Source organism: Caretta caretta, chromosome 1 (assembly GCF_965140235.1).
Source record: "Caretta caretta isolate rCarCar2 chromosome 1, rCarCar1.hap1, whole genome shotgun sequence".
Classification (NCBI taxonomy): Eukaryota; Metazoa; Chordata; order Testudines; family Cheloniidae; genus Caretta; species Caretta caretta.
This window is the reverse complement of record NC_134206.1, coordinates 44,955,611-44,973,170: the sequence shown is the minus strand read 5'-3', so window position 1 is coordinate 44,973,170 and position 17,560 is coordinate 44,955,611. Positions and strand designations below refer to the sequence as shown.

The 17,560-nt window shown below is 38.5% G+C and overlaps 1 protein-coding gene across 4 annotated transcripts in view; it reads right to left on the bottom strand.

Moving 5' to 3' along the window:
* Positions 1-17,560, bottom strand: part of CDK8 (cyclin dependent kinase 8) — a 206,385-nt gene that overhangs the window by 83,190 nt on the left and 105,635 nt on the right. For 2 of the 4 annotated variants that reach the window (XM_048846242.2, XM_048846234.2), the window contains exons 3-4: positions 10,412-10,522; positions 7,724-7,864 (exon numbers count right to left, since the gene is read on the bottom strand). In XM_048846242.2, coding sequence (XP_048702199.1) covers positions 7,724-7,864; positions 10,412-10,522 — 252 coding nt within the window. Of the gene's footprint in view, positions 1-7,723; positions 7,865-10,411; positions 10,523-13,651; positions 15,687-17,560 lie in introns of those variants that run through there. The other 2 variants (XM_075127517.1, XM_048846246.2) reach the window with 2 other exon arrangements.

The window sequence follows — 17,560 nt, the reverse complement described above, 5'->3', positions numbered from 1 at the left end:
GTACTCAATGCTTTTTTTGCCTCTGGGAGCTGACCGTGTTCGTGAAGACAGACTGCTGCGCTGGGCATCACAACATGGGGAATAGATGGCCAGCCCTCTGTGGAAAAAGAGGTGGTTAGGGACTATTTAGAAAAGCTGGACGTGCACAAGTCCATGGGGCCGGACGAGTTGCATCCGAGAGTGCTAAAGGAACTGGCGGCTGTGATTGCAGAGCCATTGGCCATTATCTTTGAAAACTCGTGGCAAACGGGGGAAGTCCCGGATGACTGGAAAAAGGCTAATGTAGTGCCAATCTTTAAAAAAGGGAAGAAGGAGGATCCTGAGAACTACAGGCCAGTCAGCCTCACCTCAGTCCCTGGAAAAATCATGGAGCAGGTCCTCAAAGAATCAATCCTGAAGCACTTACATGAGAGGAAAGTGATCAGGAACAGTCAGCAGGGATTCACCAAGGGAAGGTCATGCCTGACTAATCTAATCGCCTTCATTGATGAGATTACTGGTTCTGTGGATGAAGGGAAAGCAGTGGATGTATTGTTTCTTGACTTTAGCAAAGCTTTTGACACGGTCTCCCACAGTATTCTTGTCAGCAAGTTAAAGAAGTATGGGCTGGATGAATGGACTATAAGGTGGGTAGAAAGTTGGCTAGATTGTCGGGCTCAACGGGTAGTGATCAATGGCTCCACGTCTAGTTGGCAGCCGGTGTCAAGTGGAGTGCCCCAGGGGTCGGTCCTGGGGCCGGTTTTGTTCAATATCTTCATAAATGATCTGGAGGATGGTGTGGATTGCACTCTCAGCAAATTTGCGGATGATACTAAACTGGGAGGAGTGGTAGATACGCTGGAGGGGAGGGATAGGATACAGAGGGACCTAGACAAATTGGAGGATTGGGCCAAAAGAAATCGGATGAGGTTCAATAAGGATAAGTGCAGGGTCCTGCACTTAGGACGGAAGAACCCAATGCACAGCTACAGACTAGGGACCGAATGGCTAGGCAGCAGTTCTGCGGAAAAGGACCTACGGGTGACAGTGGACGAGAAGCTGGATATGAGTCAGCAGTGTGCCCTTGTTGCCAAGAAGGCCAGTGGCATTTTGGGATGTAGAAGTAGGAGAATAGCGAGCAGATCGAGGGACGTGATCGTCCCCCTCTATTCGACATTGGTGAGGCCTCATCTGGAGTACTGTGTCCAGTTTTGGGCCCCACACTACAAGAAGGATGTGGATAATTGGAGAGAGTCCAGCGAAGGGCAACAAAAATGATTAGGGGTCTGGAACACATGACTTATGAGGAGAGGCTGAGGGAACAGGGATTGTTTAGTCTGCGGAAGAGAAGAATGAGGGGGGATTTGATAGCTGCTTTCAACTACCTGAGAGGTGGTTCCAGAGAGGATGGTTCTAGACTATTCTCAGTGGTAGAAGAGGACAGGACGAGGAGTAATGGTCTCAAGTTGCAGTGGGGGAGGTTTAGGTTGGATATTAGGAAAAAACTTTTTCACTAGGAGGGTGGTGAAACACTGGAATGCGTTACCTAGGGAGGTGGTAGAATCTCCTTCCTTAGAAGTTTTTAAGGTCAGGCTTGACAAAGCCCTGGCTGGGATGATTTAATTGGGGATTGGTCCTTTGCTTTGAGCAGGGGGTTGGACTAGATGACCTCCTGAGGTCCCTTCCAACTCTGATATTCTATGATTCTATGATTCAGTTGGCATCACAGAGACCTGGTGGGATAATATGCATGACTGGAATATTGGTATAGAAGGGTACAGATTGCTCAGGAAGGTCACACAGGGAAAAAAGGGAGGTGGTATTGCCTTATATATTAAAAATGTATACACTTGGACTGACGTTGAGATGGAAATAGGAGACAGACTTGTTGAAATACTCTGGATAAGGATAAAAGAGGTAAAAACAAGGGTGATGTCATGGTAGGGGTTTACTACAGACCACCTAACCAGAAAGAAGAGGTGGATGAGGCTTTTTTAAAACAAACAAAATCATGTAAAGTAAAGGACTTGGTGGTAATAGGGGATTTCAACTCCCCAGACATCAATAGGGAAAAATAACACAGTAGGGCACAGATTATCCAACAAGTTTTTGGAATGTACCGGAGACAATTTTTTAGTTCAGAAGATAGAGAAAGCTACTACAGGAGAGGCTGTTCTAGATTTGATTTTGACAAATAGGGAGGAACTGGTTGAGAATTTGAAAGGCAGATGGCAGCTTAGGTGAAAGTGGTCATGAAATTATAAAGTTTATGATTCTAAGGAAAGGTAGGAGGGAAAGGTAGGAGGGAATACAATAAAGATAATTGATTTCAAGAATGCACTTTAGCAAACTCAGGAAGTTGTTAGGTCAGATCCCATGGGATGCAAGTCTAAGGGGAATAACAGTTCAACATATTTGGCAGTTTTTTAGAGAGACATTATTAAGGGCACAAGAACAAACTATCCCACTGCGTAGGAAAGATAGATAGTATGGCAAGAGACCAACTGAGCTTAACCAGAAGATCTTCAATGATCTGAAACCCCCCCTAAAAAAAGAGTCCTATAAATAGTAGAAACTAGGTCAAATTACAAAGGATGAATATAAACAAACACAAGCATATAGGGACAAAATTAGAAAGGCTAAGGCACAAAACAAGATTAAACTAGCTAGAGATATAAAGGGTAACAAGAAAGCATTCTACAAATACATTAGAAGCAAGAGGAAGACCAAGGACAGGGTAGGCCAGTTACTGTTAAAAATCAGTAAAAGAAAATGTGGAAATGGCAGAAGCGCTAAATGACTTTTTTGTTTCAGCTTCTACCAAAAAGGTTAGCAGCGATCGGATGTCTAACATAGTGAACACCAGTGAAAATGAGGTAGGATCGGAGGCTTTAATCGGGAAAGAACAAGTTAAAAAATACTCAGATACGTTAAAGGTCTTCAAGTCATCAGGGCCGAATGAAATACATCCTAGAATACTGAGCTGGCATATGAGCTACTACTATGAGCTATGAGCTACTACTGATTATATTTGAAAAGTCATGGAAGAGACTGGAGAGATTCTAGAGGATTAGAAGAGGGCAAATACAGTGCCCATCTATAAAAAGGGAAATAAGGACAACCTGGGGAATTACAGACCAGTCATCTTAACTTCAGTACCTGAAAAGATAATGGAGCAAATAATTAAGCAATCAATTTGTAAACAAATAGAAGATAATAAGGTGATAAGTAACAGCACAAATATGTCAAGAACAAATCGTGTTAAACCAACCTAATAGCTTTTTTTGACAGGGTAACAAGCCTTATGGATTGGGGGGGGAGGAACAGTAGATGTGGTGTATCTTGACTTCAGTAAGGCTTTTGATACCATCTTGATACCTTCTCATAAACAAAACTAGGGATATACAACCTAGATGGAGCTACGATAATGTGGGTGCATAACTAGTTGGAAAACCATTCCCAGAGAGTAGTTATCAGTGGTTCACAGTCAAGCTGGAATGGCATATCAAGTGGGGTCCCACAGAAATCAGTTCTGGGTTCTGTTCAATTTCTTCATCAATGCTTTAGATAATAACAGAGAGTACACTTACAAAGTTTGTGGATGATATCAAACTGCAAGGGGTTGCAAGTGCTTTGGAGGATAGGATTAAAATTCAAAATGATCTGAACAAACTGGAGAAATGGCCTGAAGTAAACAATATAAAATTCAGTAAGGACAAATGCAAAGTACTCCACTTAAGAAGGAGCCATCAGTTGCACACATACAAAATGGAAAATGACTGCCTAGGAAGGAGTACTGCAGAAAGGGATCTGGGGGTCATAGTGGATTACAAGCTAAATATAAGTTAGTGTAACACCGTTGCACAAAAAAAAAAAAAAGGGCAAACATTCTGGAGTGTATTAGCAGGAGTCTTGTAAGCAAGACACAGGAAGTAATTCTTCCACTCTGCTCCACACTGATTAGCCTCAACTGGAGTATTGTGTCCAGTTCTGGGCGCCACATTTCAGGAAACATGTGGACAAACTGGAGAAAGTCCAGAGAAGAGCAACAAAAACAATTAAAGATCTACAAAAATGACCTATGAGGGAAGATTGAAAAAACTGGGTTTGTTTAGTTTGGAGAAGAGAAGACTGAGGGGGAACATAACAGTTTTCAAACCACATAAAAGACTGTTACAAGGTGGAGGGAGAACAATTTTTCTCCTTGACCTCTGAGGATAGGACATGAAGCAATGGGCTTAAATTGCAGCAAGGGAGGTTTAGGTTGGATATTAGGAAAAACTTCCTCTCAGGATAGTTAAGTACTGGAATAATTTGCCTAGGGAGGTTATGGAAACTCTATCATTGGAGATTTTTAAGAGCAAGTTAGACAAACACCTGTCAGGGATGGCCTAGATAATATTTAATCCTGTCATGAGTGTGGGGGATTGGACTAGGTGACCTCTTGATGTCCCTTCCAGTCCTATGATTCTATCACTGGAATTCTCTTCTGTAATTTCTCCCACCTCTCCTACATAGTTTTAAAATGAAGATAAATATTTTAAGCTATTGTTGCACATTACTGTACAAGTTATACATACCTACAATTGAGATAGAGAGAGAATGCATTTTGACTTACAGTGAAAAAAAGAGTTTTTAAAAGGAACAGAGAGCAATATTTTACTCAGTTAATGGATTGCTGTGGAGTTACAAGGCTGGCATTTTAGCCCTGCACACTCTGATATACTGGCAAAAGACATTTTTTATAGGTGACATTTGGATTCAATTTTCTACTCCCAAATTAAGCATGAACTTTTATGTCTTTTATAGCTAGAGACACAGACCCACCCAAGTTCTGTTTTGCAAACTCAGTTTGCTCTAGTATGGTATTGCCTCATTAAACGCCAGAAACATTGATTCAAAAAAGGAACCAAGCAAGTATTTTACAGACAGAATCTCCACAGAAGATAGACAATTTTCCAATGGCCCCGGAATAACTAAAGAAAACACCTGTAATATATACACTATTATCCCCTAAAGTGTAACTTAAGTACATTTTAAATTGAGTGATTTTCTCTGCTGGTGAATGTTTCTGATTGACAACCCAGAAACAGAAGCTGCGTGTGAAGGTATATAGCATGGACAGCTGCAGAACAAGCTTCTGTACTGGAGGGGAGAGGGTAAAATGGGGTTCAACCACGGCTACTCCTACTTTCCAGCACCCTTTTGGTCCAAAAACTGAGCAGGAGACACGCTTCAACTCTGGGAACACTTGCACCCAGGTGATGCTTCCCCTTCCCTCATCAAATGAGCCTGGGAGAAAACTGCAGAGAGGAGCCAGGCAGAGACTCCAGCCAGCAGGGGCAAATGCAGTCAAAGCAGGGGCTTTCGGTCCTTAGACACGTGAACAACTTTCTACAATTTTAACTGGACTTCCTGTGCTGATCAGCTGTTTGCTCCAACTGTCCCGCTAATGCTCCCATTCCCTCACACTCTCTTCACCTCAGCTTCATTCCACGCCCTCTCTTCTCCCCTGTATTGTCCCCCTCAATCCCATTTCCCTCCCTTTTTCTTTTCATTTAACTGATACCCTCTGAACTAAATCCACACACACAAAAATTGTAGCCCCTAATATGACATTTGCTGCCACCACATTGTTCACTCTGCTTGTGTGCTATATCCCTTTCCTCACCCAGTCTCTGTCTTGTCTGTTTAGATTGGAAGCTCCTCAGGGCAGGGACTGTCTACTACTCTATTTGTATAGTGCCTAGCACAATATGACCCAAGGCTCGTTATGTTTATTACAGTGGTACCTAAAGACCTATTAAATAACTTTCTGGCAAACGAACCTCAGCAGTGTTCTGTAGGCACAGCATCTTGGAATGAAAAGGCAGCTCAGTCTCCATGCCCACCCTTGGCCTCTTTGCTCAAACTACTAAAAGGCGGCTGCCAGTTGCAATGGTGATTTTTGCAATGGGAAAACCTGCATGCTAGACTGAGACCACCAATTCATTTCACATAGGTCACCAAATAGCCATGATTTTGGCAATAACTTTTGGCAACTACCAACTTAGATCATATTCAAACCACAGACCTAGATGTGAAAGGCTGTGTCATAAATTACCCATCTCCCGAGCCATCCAGTTCACAATGTATGATTAATTTTTGCACTCTGATTAGATCAAGATTTTTTTTTTAAAGCTATTCATACATTTCCTGAAACTGTAGGAAGTCAAACAGTAGCAACATTTAGCTTCTTGAGGACAGTTCTCTTGCTTTCTTTACCACTCTAACAAAGACACTGAAAGATAAAGGAGCAGGCATAAAGTTTCAAACCAAAATACGCTGTTTGGGTTTTTTGCAACAAGATGTTTCTAAACAATTACAAGAATGGATGTCTTATGTATTTCTACATACTTTTGAAGTTTACTCTTCTCGCTCATAAAAAAAATCATGAAAAAATATTAACCACAAATTTTAAAATGAAATATTTTCCTTTGAGTGGTTGAGGCTTCTTTTTTCAAGTTTATAACACTGGCAGAGAATTATAAGTAATATCCACGCAGTACAATTATTTACTTTCATGAATAAAGTTTCCTTACATTTTCAGTTCTCTGAAAATTCAATTTTACAGAGAGGATAAAACTGTTTCATCCATTTACACAGTACCATTGGCACTATTTTAAACATTTGCTAGGCATGAGCATGAAAGATAAAATAACCATCACTGACTACATTTTAAGGAGGATCATTAAAGCTAGATGAAAGGCCTAAAAACTGACACTGCAGTAGCTAAAATGGGCTTTAATGCATTAAGTATAAATCAACACGAGCACTGTAGGCATGCGTATGTGAAGGGTCAAACTAGCTCTACATCAGAAGCTATATACGCTACTTCTATGCATTACTGAAATTTCAGTGATTAGGAACTAAATTATCATTTACAGCATTATGTTCAGAGAGAGTTTGAAAAGAATGTGCTATTAAAAACCTCATTATATTTACTGGCTTTTAGAAGAAAAGAAGAAAAGCTACAGATAATTGTGCAGTAAGAAAGGGCAATTTAGGCTTTAACTCTGAAGATGGAACAGTCAAACACACCATCTATTATTATTCTATGCAAAAAGTCATGAGCATATGTTCCAGAGGCAACTAAATATATAGTAAATGGAAAAAAGTGTTTATCAAGTTCAGATGTTAACTGCAATTTACTTGGATTTTTAATAAACACTTGTTCAGGCAGTCAAAGTTTTGCTTGTAATGTATTTATAATAAACAAGGGCTATTCGCAAAAGGCCTTCAAAAAAAATATCTACAGAGCAGTAACGTTGGTAGCTTTTGAATAACCTTCCATGTTTTATATTCCAAAGTATATATAGTAGTACCTCCTCTGACATTTTTAACAGAGAATTTTTTTTTAAATTGTGTGCATGCCTTTTTACTTTAAAAGTTGCTAACAGCCAAATATCCACCCCCAGTTACATATACATGCAACTCCTAATGACTTAACAAAATAAAAACCAATCAGACATGCATCATTTTTATAAGAATGGAACCATCCAATGCATGTCAAATAATAGCAGGCTTTACACACATAGTGTAAGTCTATTCATTAAGGTTTAGTGGACAGTATATATACACATATAGTTACTTGTTTACGTTCTTAGCACATAAAGGTCTATTTGCTAATGACTACTGGTAAAGACAATAATCTTTGCTCTCAAATCTTCTACCCCGTGTTAATCCCCACTGCAGGTCAACTTACCAAATCCCTGTGTAAGACCCAGTTAGCATGCAGGTAGTGAATACCATCTAGGATCTGATATAATAGTGACTTCACCATTCCCCGAGGTAACTGAACTGGTTTCTTGTTTGCTTTAGAAGCTCTGTGAAACTTGATTATGTGCTGGAAGAGAAAATATCAATAGTAACAAGAAAAAAAGTAATGTTTTACAAAAAAGAGAAACCTCCAGTGATTCCCTATGTAGGCTTGACAGTTGCTTTTTTAATCTTTTTTTATTGCTATACATTTTTAAAACCATGTAATTTAAAAGTTATTACAAGAATAGCAGCATCTAAAGTATTACGATACAAAACACTCATTTTCTAGTAAGAACTAATAAGGAAATTAAAATGATAGACATTATCCCAACGAAGTTTTTTATATAAATTACCACAATCAAAAAAATTGTTTACAATGTTACTACCAGTTTAAAAGTCTGTTTTCAAAACAATTTCCTCAATCCCTCATTAACACAGTAGCTTATTAAAACGAAAAGAATCCATCTCTAATCTATTCTCCTTAGACATGCCATTTATTTTTTGCATCTCAGCACAATAATAATAAATCAGTCAGTTTATAGTCCATATCACTTTCAGGTTCTCTTACACTAGCGCAACACAATATTTGAGTTACAATCACTGCAAAGCAATATTTGCATCAAACTTTTTTGTTTGTAATTTTAAAAAACTCTTTTACAGTAATTTGACCAGGAAATGCATATGCATGTGTGTGCAGCTGTTTGCTTCCACCATGAGCATTGTCAGGTTCACAATCCATCCATCCAAAGTTAATAATCATCGAGTAAGTCATAGATAGAAACTGTTTATTGTGGCTGTGACTATTTGCATACCCAGAACCAATGAAGTCCAAGAGGACCTCTAGACTATATACTGTGATGCTTGACGGTCCAATGCTACCACCTTCAACAGAAGAGGTGGTATCATGGTGTTAGCTGCCACTTCAAGTATTTCCTCCTTTCTACGAGTACCTTGGGGGCAGGGATTATCTCCGTTATGTGTTTGTATAGTGCCTAGCATGGTAGAGCCTGAACAATGTCAGAGTCTCCTCTAGGCACTACCACAACACAGCCAGACTCTTTTCATTCAGGTACTGTCATAATTCAGAAGACAAAACAGCCCGGGAATTTAGATGTTTACATAAAATGCAAGAGACCTCAAGCTGGGTGTTGCTCATGTGCTGCTGATATTTGGGTCAGTGTCTCCAAGGTATAACTGTCCATCACAATGCTCTGAGCTAATTCAGAATTTTATGGGGGAGGGGTTTTAAATGCCCACTTTTCTATCCTTCAAAATCATAATAAAAAGTTACTCAAGTGTTCCTAAACATCTGTACTTTATCATTTCATGAACATGGACAAAACATGAAAAAGGAGACACATTAGCCTTATGCTCTCTATATTCCAGAATTTAGTAGTCTGTAAGATAAATACCATGATTACAACCACTTTTATACCAATGTAAAAGGTAAGCCTAAAAGTTTTAAATTTTAGTATCAGCAATATAACAAGTACTAAACTGGAAGAGAACACCTGTGTCAAGTTATAGTTGAGGATGGTTTCTCTTTGCACGTAGTCATAGCCTACTAAACTATACCTAATTATAAGGCACATCACACATTTTAGATTCAAATTTATTTCCATCCAAGATATACGTGTTTTTATCTCACTGTCCATTATTATAAGTTACAGAGAGCAGAAATGCTACATCATGAAAGGGGTTATGGAAATCTTTATGTAAGTAAATCGCATCTCACGTCAAACATTGAGATTTTCATTGTGTCCCTGTTTTTGAAACCCTGTAACACCTTTTTTTTTTCATTAATGTCACAGTAGGTCAAAGGATTTGACAGCTATGCTCAGAATCCAAACCAAAATCTATTTTGTCCCTTTAAATTAAACTTCAGTGAACTCAAGCTGAATGACGGTGTTTTGGATACTTGTTTACCAACCTCACAGTAAAATTTTCCAGTTGATGACATGAAAATCATAGGGGAGCCTGGCACTTCTGTTGGCATTACTATTTATTTTCTCTGGATGCAGTACATTTATTTATATTTTAAAAAAACTTAATTCACAACTAAAAAGGCTAGTTATTTTACAAAAGATGAAGCCGTAGAGGGAGAACATGAGATCAGCGGGAAGACCCCAACTCAGAAATAAGTCAATGAACTTTTTATGTCTGTACAATTTGATTGACCCTATTTGGTTTATTCACAGGTCAGATATAGTGTAAGTTAGCATGAGGCATGTTCCAGTGTACTTCACCCCTGATCTCAGTTTGTGATACATGGTGTGTGTCCCGGAGTCTTTCCTTACATTCTAAAGGATGTCAAATGGTATTTTCTGACAAAAATTACAGCAATCCAACTAAAATACAAAAGCTTTTATTAATAAAATCATGATTAGAAAGGTATACACTATATCTGAACAAATGTTACAGTAATTAATTTTGTAAATATCACTGCAAAATGCAGGTCTAAATACTACTTCTGAAAATAAAGATTAACAATGTAGCAAACACCATGTAAAGTATGAGACATCTTTCCCCCCCACACATTGTTTGTCCGTTGTGGTACACTTATATTATTTATCAGTTTATCTGTTCCTGACTGAAACCCCAAAACCCATAATCTACAAGCAATTCATCTTACCCAGAGGTCATGTTCAGCATAGTCAAAGAGAAGCCACACTTTCCTGTCAGCATGAGACAGAAACACCTTTTGCAAAGAAATGACGTTTGGATGCTTGAGCTCTCGCAGCAGCTGCAAAACAAAGAAAATCTATTACAGAAACATCTATGCCTCCAGAGACTGCAATAGGGTCGGGTGGGATTGGCCAAATAATGTGTTTGTAATTTAAGACCTTGTAAAGAAGCCTATTTTTTAAAATTAATCTTTGAGGCCTTTAATCCACAGAAAAACAGCATATGTTTCATTTTATTTGTTTTTTCTACTGAAGGAATTAGTTGTGAATTTGAAATCAGACAAACTGGGTCAAACATCTCCCTTAAAATAGGGCCATCTATAGACTAAGTATAATTCTTTTTTAGCACTTACCTCAATTAAACAAGTAAATTAAGTTACTTAATTAAAATTTTATAACTTTTTTCACAAGATCAACAGTTCTCTACAAATATCAAGTCTTCCCTCCTCATCAGTTCCCGTACTTGTTAATAGCCTTTGTAATTCCCCAATTCTTTCCTCACCAGCTCCAAATCACCTCAAAGCCCTGCATCCTGATCACTACTCTAAGGCTTTGTCTACACTATGTACCTTTCAGCAACACGGCTGGGCCACTACAGCTATGCCGCTAAAAGGCACAGTGTAGCTGCTGTTTGTTGGCAGGAGAGAGCTCTCCCACCAACAAAAAAATTCCACCCCCAACAAGCGGTGGTAGCTTTGTCAGTGCTGTTCACATCGGCACTTTTCGTCAGCAACACTTTTGTCGTTCGCGGTGTGTGGTTTTTTTCACACCCATGAATGACAAAAGTTTTGTCGTTCAGTTTCCAGTGTAGACAAAGGCTTACAGTCATTTAAGGATGGGACTCCTTTAGAGATTATCAATAACAATCAATTGGAAGGAGTAAGCAACCACCTGATGAGTTTAGGTGAAAGAAGTATGAGACCTACATTTACAAGACCATGACAGTAGGCAGAAGAAGCCTGTTTGGGTTCTCTTGTTCATGTCAACAACTCTGCAAATAATGCACATTCAAATTTGTAAAGATGTTACTTTAAAATATTTTGCTCCGATGTTTCTTTAAAGAAGTGTTGCTTATTATTAAGGTTAAGATTTTGTCATGGTTATTTTTAGTAAAAGTCATGGACAGGCCACGGCCATTGGAGGGGGGCACAGCGCCGGCTTCAGCCCCTGTCGCAGCCCAACTCTGGCCAAAGCAATGGGCGCACAGCCCTGGGTCTGGCTGCAGCCACTGGGGAGGGCACAGCCCTGGCTCTGCCCCCGCTGTTGACAGCTGCAGCTATGGAGGTCCAGTAAAGTCACGGAATCTGTGACCAAATTGCATCCCTATTTATTATTAAAGTAGAACAGATGGATATTTTGCCAACTTGTGGGTTGCAAATGGAACACTTATTAAGACAAGCCATGGCTAACTTTAGGTTTCATTTTCAATGCATATTTAAGAGGTCTCCTTACAAGATAATACATTAAGTCTGCCAGAGAAAAATCACTTTTTTTTAAAAAAAAACAAAAACAGCATCTGGCTAGTTTAACAAACATAAACACAGTTAATGAAAATAGTATTTGAATATAAAATGTTGAATATAAAATGTTGAAGGAACAAACAGATTAACATTTTCTATTTACAAAATTAAACCTACTTCTAATAAACTGTTTTCCCTGGAAGTGGGAGTTCAAAGGAAAGATTCTGATGTAACTGGAAATATACTGCTGAACTAACAAAGGGAAAATTATAGCGTACGCCAGCCAGCTCCATTGCACTTTATCAGTCCTTTATTAGTCAATTACATATGACAATTCTAGCTGAAATGGTGATAGGAGAATAGATGTTTGAATACATTTGTGTACTACCTTAAAAAAAAACAAAAAAAAACAAAACCCTACACACCTGGCCTGATAGATGCTTCATAAAGCAAAAAAATTTCAAACCACCTCGCAAATTATCACTTATTGCTCAATCCAAAAAAGTTTTTAAACTAAAAGTTGATTTTAAGAACACAGCACAAATATAACAAAAACAGAAGCATTTTAATACGCAGGTTCTCAATCGACAAATTTTCTGAGTTTCATATCAGATTTTCCATTCCAAGCTTGGTTTTATGTAAATATACTTTATTAAAGTTGTGGATTCTTATGAACCAAATATTCAGCTCCACAACACTAAAAGCGGAGACCAAAATGCAAAGATATGATGAAAAAGCATTGCTTTATTATTTGAAAGTGTTCTACAAGAAAGCTTGCAATAGAAAAGCCAATATATAAAGAAAGATTATACGATATTGTCAACTCTAATGATTTTATTACAAGCCTTATAGTATTTGGTATATTTCCTAAAGCCCCAGTTCCTGGAATAGGGTAATTATGAAAATCTCAGCTTTTGTTTTTTAGAAGAGGATATTTCTAGCCCTAACGATTGGCGGGGGGGGGGGGGGGGGCAGGAAGGGGGAGGGAGGGAAGGAAAGTTAAAAACATGGAACAAGGAAAGGAGGGAGGGAAAGTTAAAAACATGAAATCTAAACACTCAAACCTGAAGACCAAACCCTCCCCAAACATTCTGGGTCTTTTTTATTTTAAAGTTCATGATTTTTAAGTCTCTTTAAAAAGAAAATCCCACTTGAAGTTAGAAACTCTGCTTACTTTGACAAAAACAAACTTACTACTATCCTACCTACCAACAGACTTACTCTAGACCAGTGGTTCTCAAACTTTTGTACTGGTGACCCCTTTCACATAGCAAGCCTCAGAGTGCAACCCCCCTTGTAAATTAAAAACACTTCTTAATATATTTAGCACCATTATGAATGCTGGATGAAAAGTGGGGTTTGGGGTGGAGGCTGACAGCTCTCAATCCCCCATGTAATAACTTCACGACCCCCTGAGGGGTCCCAACCCCCAGTTTGAGAACCCCTGCTCTACACCAACCATGGGAATAGATAATGAGGGCTGCAGGATGGGAGCTATAGCTTCCTCCCATCCCCCCAAAATATGTAGGGTTTGCATTAATAAATAAAGGAAACAGTGAGTTTGAAACAAAAAGTTCATTTATCTTTATTAAAAGGTGGACAAATTCAGTCCTGGCACAAAACTACTTATTCAAAGCCTTATTTTTAATATACAATTTTAAAAAAATATATTTACAAAGTTGACACAGTTTCAGACAACCATCTTCACCCAAGTTTTCATTAAATTACCTCTTTGGCAACATCTGTAAGCTGTGAGTGAGTTATGTTCTTCTGTACATATAAAATCATATGCCAGTTGAGACATGATTGTCCCATTATGGATCAAAACCATGTTTTAAAACGATGAGTGCTGAAACTACACTCACATATAGCATTGGCTGCCAATACCATCAAAATATTTTTATCAACTTCATCACTTTGGAAAAGAAGCTAACATTCAGTCTGGCTGAGCAAACATATTTTTGAACTGACTTCAAACTATCTTCCTGTAAGCTGACAGTTGGTTTGCAATAGATAAAGCAGAGTAATAAGCTGATCCTACTTGAAATCAGAACCAACCACATCTTGCACCTGCGTTTTTCATGTTTTGAGTGGAGAGTTTCAAGGCTGAATAATTTTGTAGTCTCTGTTCAAATCTTGATTGAATATTGGATACTGTAAAGTTAATTACTGTAAAGCAGATGTTCTTCTAAAAAATACATTTTCTGTATTTAGATAGCTGAGGTCACCTGTCCCTATTTATATTTCCTTGAGAACTTCTCTTCTTTGGAAGCTCAGGCATGTCAACTATCTTTAAACTCTTCTCCCAGAATAAGTGGCGGCTTTCATCTGATCGGATGGACTGAAGTGAACATCATTTTCATAAGAAATTCACCTTCTGTTCCTGAAATGTCTGACCCTGCAGAGGCTGGACAAATTGTCTATCATATTTAGGATTTTTCAACTTAGCACAATAACAAGAACATTAAAAACTTTTCCAATTTAGGTGCAATGCCACCAATTTGTGCTTTCCTTTAAGGATTCATTGCATCCTTTGTATCCTTCCAAGCTGCAAACAGCGCAAGGTAGTTCTCAGAAATTGAATCCAATGCTACCTTACAGAGTCCATCTTGTTGGACAGAGGACACAGATTCCTGCTAACGTACTTAACACTTCATGTTTAATGTCCCGAAACACAGCATCTCATCCGGGTGAGGTTTTAATTAATTCTGAGATTTTATAAACAGTTGCACCAGTGTTTCTTAGGTTAGTATTATTTTTAACAGCATCCTGGGCATACCAACCTCAAGGCATGCCTATAGCAATAAGTAAATATAGCTTATCGTTCCTCCTGCTACAATCTGTTGCTACATTTCAGTGTTTCTCAACCTGGGGGGTCATAATCCCCGGGGGAAGGAAGGGAGTTTGAGGGACAGGTTATTGGTAGGGGGAGGGTGTGTCACAATTGAAGGTAAGAAAAAAAAACCTGTGCGCGCCAGATCAAAGTTCATTTTTACACAGAAAAACTGTAAATTCACTTTTTACAAATTGCAAGTTTTACAGAGTCCTTCAATTAGGCACTTGTGCCCATTTTGTACCAGCTAACTTTTTTAACATTGGGTTGAATTGAATAAACACTCAGCAGGAGGTATTTCTCCACAGATAATTTATTTCATTGCTTTGTTTTTATCGCAACCATCAATGCGAATCCCAATTCAGATAAATAGGACATTGTGAATGAGATTAAAAACTTTCAAAGCTTCGGTTACAAGCTCAGGATACCCATGCTTCTGCACCATCCAAAACATGCACACGTCTTCTGAAGAAAATAAACATTCAAGTGTTCAATCAGATAAAAGCTCCATCAGTTTATCTTACAGGTTTCTGATAAATTCAGCAGACTCAACTACTCTTTTGTTAAGCAGATTATCCACCTCTTGCCAAGTTCATCATCAGGTGGGAAGTAATCATGGAGATGTTTTTTAAGTTCAAGAACATGTTCAATCATAATGTTTAATTGTTTCACAGTCGTCATCGGCAATCAATTTCATAAATTCGCAACTCAGAGGAAATGACTCGAAGTTTCCACTCTGAAGCTGAGCAGACCAGGCACCAAGCTTACTTCCAAAGGCTCTCACTTTGTCTCCCAACACATTTATGTTTTTGTATGATCCTTAAACTCATATTCAGCTCATTCAGATGACTGAAGATGCCTGGCTAAGTAATCCAACTGAAGAAGTCATGATGGGTCGCCGAATGATTTAGCAAAAGGAGAACCCTGATCCTGTAAAAAACACAAGTACTTCAGCTTGCAATTCAAAAAGACTGCCTAACACTTTTCCCCATGAGAGCCACCTCACTTCAGCATACAAGGGAAGGCTTTTATGTAATGTGCCCATTTCAGCACATAAAGCTGCAAACTAGTGAGCTGATAGAGGCTGTTTTTTTACAGACTCATCACACACCTGATGCAACTCAGAAGGCATTCCTCCTTTTGCAACAAGTGCTTGCCAATGTAAGAAGCAATGGGTCCAAATTGCATGCAGCATAATTGGTTTTAAACTTGCAACAAGCCCATTGTTCTTGCCAGTCCATTGCATTGGCACCATCACTGCATACAGCAACAGATTTGTCCCCAATCAATTTCAAAATATTCAGTAACTTCAGACATGTTAAATAGACATTCACCAGTTGTGTGGCTAGGCAGCACTCTACAGAAGAGCATATTTTCCTCAACAGTAGTATCTGAATTATATTGAACAAAAGCTAAGATCTGCGCTGAGCCTGAAATATCTGTTGATTCATCAGACTGAACAGACAAAAACTTGCATTTCAAAAAAAATTTCCCAACTGCTCACAAATGTCATCAACCAGGTCATTAATACACCTCGAAACCTCTATCATTTGACAAAGGAATAGCTTTCAGCTTATTTGCCTCTTCATGGCCGAGCATGCTTGTAACCATATCTAATGCTACAGGAATTATGAGATTCTCAGCTATTGTATATGCCCTACATCTTTGGGCAATACCAAGTGACAAGATATGAAGCTTCAAGAGCATTCTTACTGACATTACTCGTATTCAACATCAGTGTTTGCTGACTATTCAAACTGTTCAATTTTCCCTTAAAGAACTCAAGAGGCTTGTTCTTTAACTGTGAATATTTACTTTCCAAACACCAAATTAATTTTGAAGATTTCATGCTTTCAGAACTTTGCACTTGCACACACAACACAATGAGCTTTTTTTTCCCCCCGATCACTGTAAAACCATACATTAAAACAGATGCAATCGTATTTTCTGCACTTCACCTTCTTCACGCCTTCATTCTGTGAAGTACTTGGTTGCACTCTTGTTACAAATTTATCCACTGCACAAGATGACCTCGCTGAAAAGTGTGCACACACTATTTGCTAGCTGGGAAGAACACCACCACTGTCTAGACAGGAAGAAGCAGTGAAATCATGTGATTGTGTGAAGCCTGTTACTATTAATGACAGCATATTTTGGGGGGTAAGAAATCTCTTTGGTAACATAAAAGAGTATAGGAACTGCAATTACTCAATATATTTGTGTTGGTTTGAAACATTAGCTTAACAACGCTTTGGCCAGTAAATTTCATAATTTGCATAATGATATTTAAGGTAGGAAGTCACAATTTTTTCCAGTCTTAGTGTAGGAGGGGGTCATAAGTCCAAAGGGGGTCACCAGCACAAAAAGGTTGAGAAACACTGCTACATTTGATACTAAGCCTGCCATATCAATTGTCTGCAATTGCTGATTCTCAGATTTATATGCAATAATATATCTTAATTACGGATACGATTTCCTGCACTGATGTACAGGCAATATTGTGCAATTCAATGAACTCTTCATGAACTTCCCTGTTATCATCCACATATTGCAGGCAAAACAACACTTGCTCTTTGTTGGAGAAGTCTGTTTCCTCAAGCATAATACACTCTCCAGAAATTTTATCAGAAATATCACTCATGATTTTAAGAGCCATAATTTCAATTATCTCATTCTGAATAATCAGACTTGTGAATTTGTTCTGACTCTTTCAGATACCCTGAAATATCAAGATCATATTCTTCCTGCAAACAAAGCAGCTGAATAAAGTTGCAGTCAACCTCGCCATATAAGGGCATATTTTC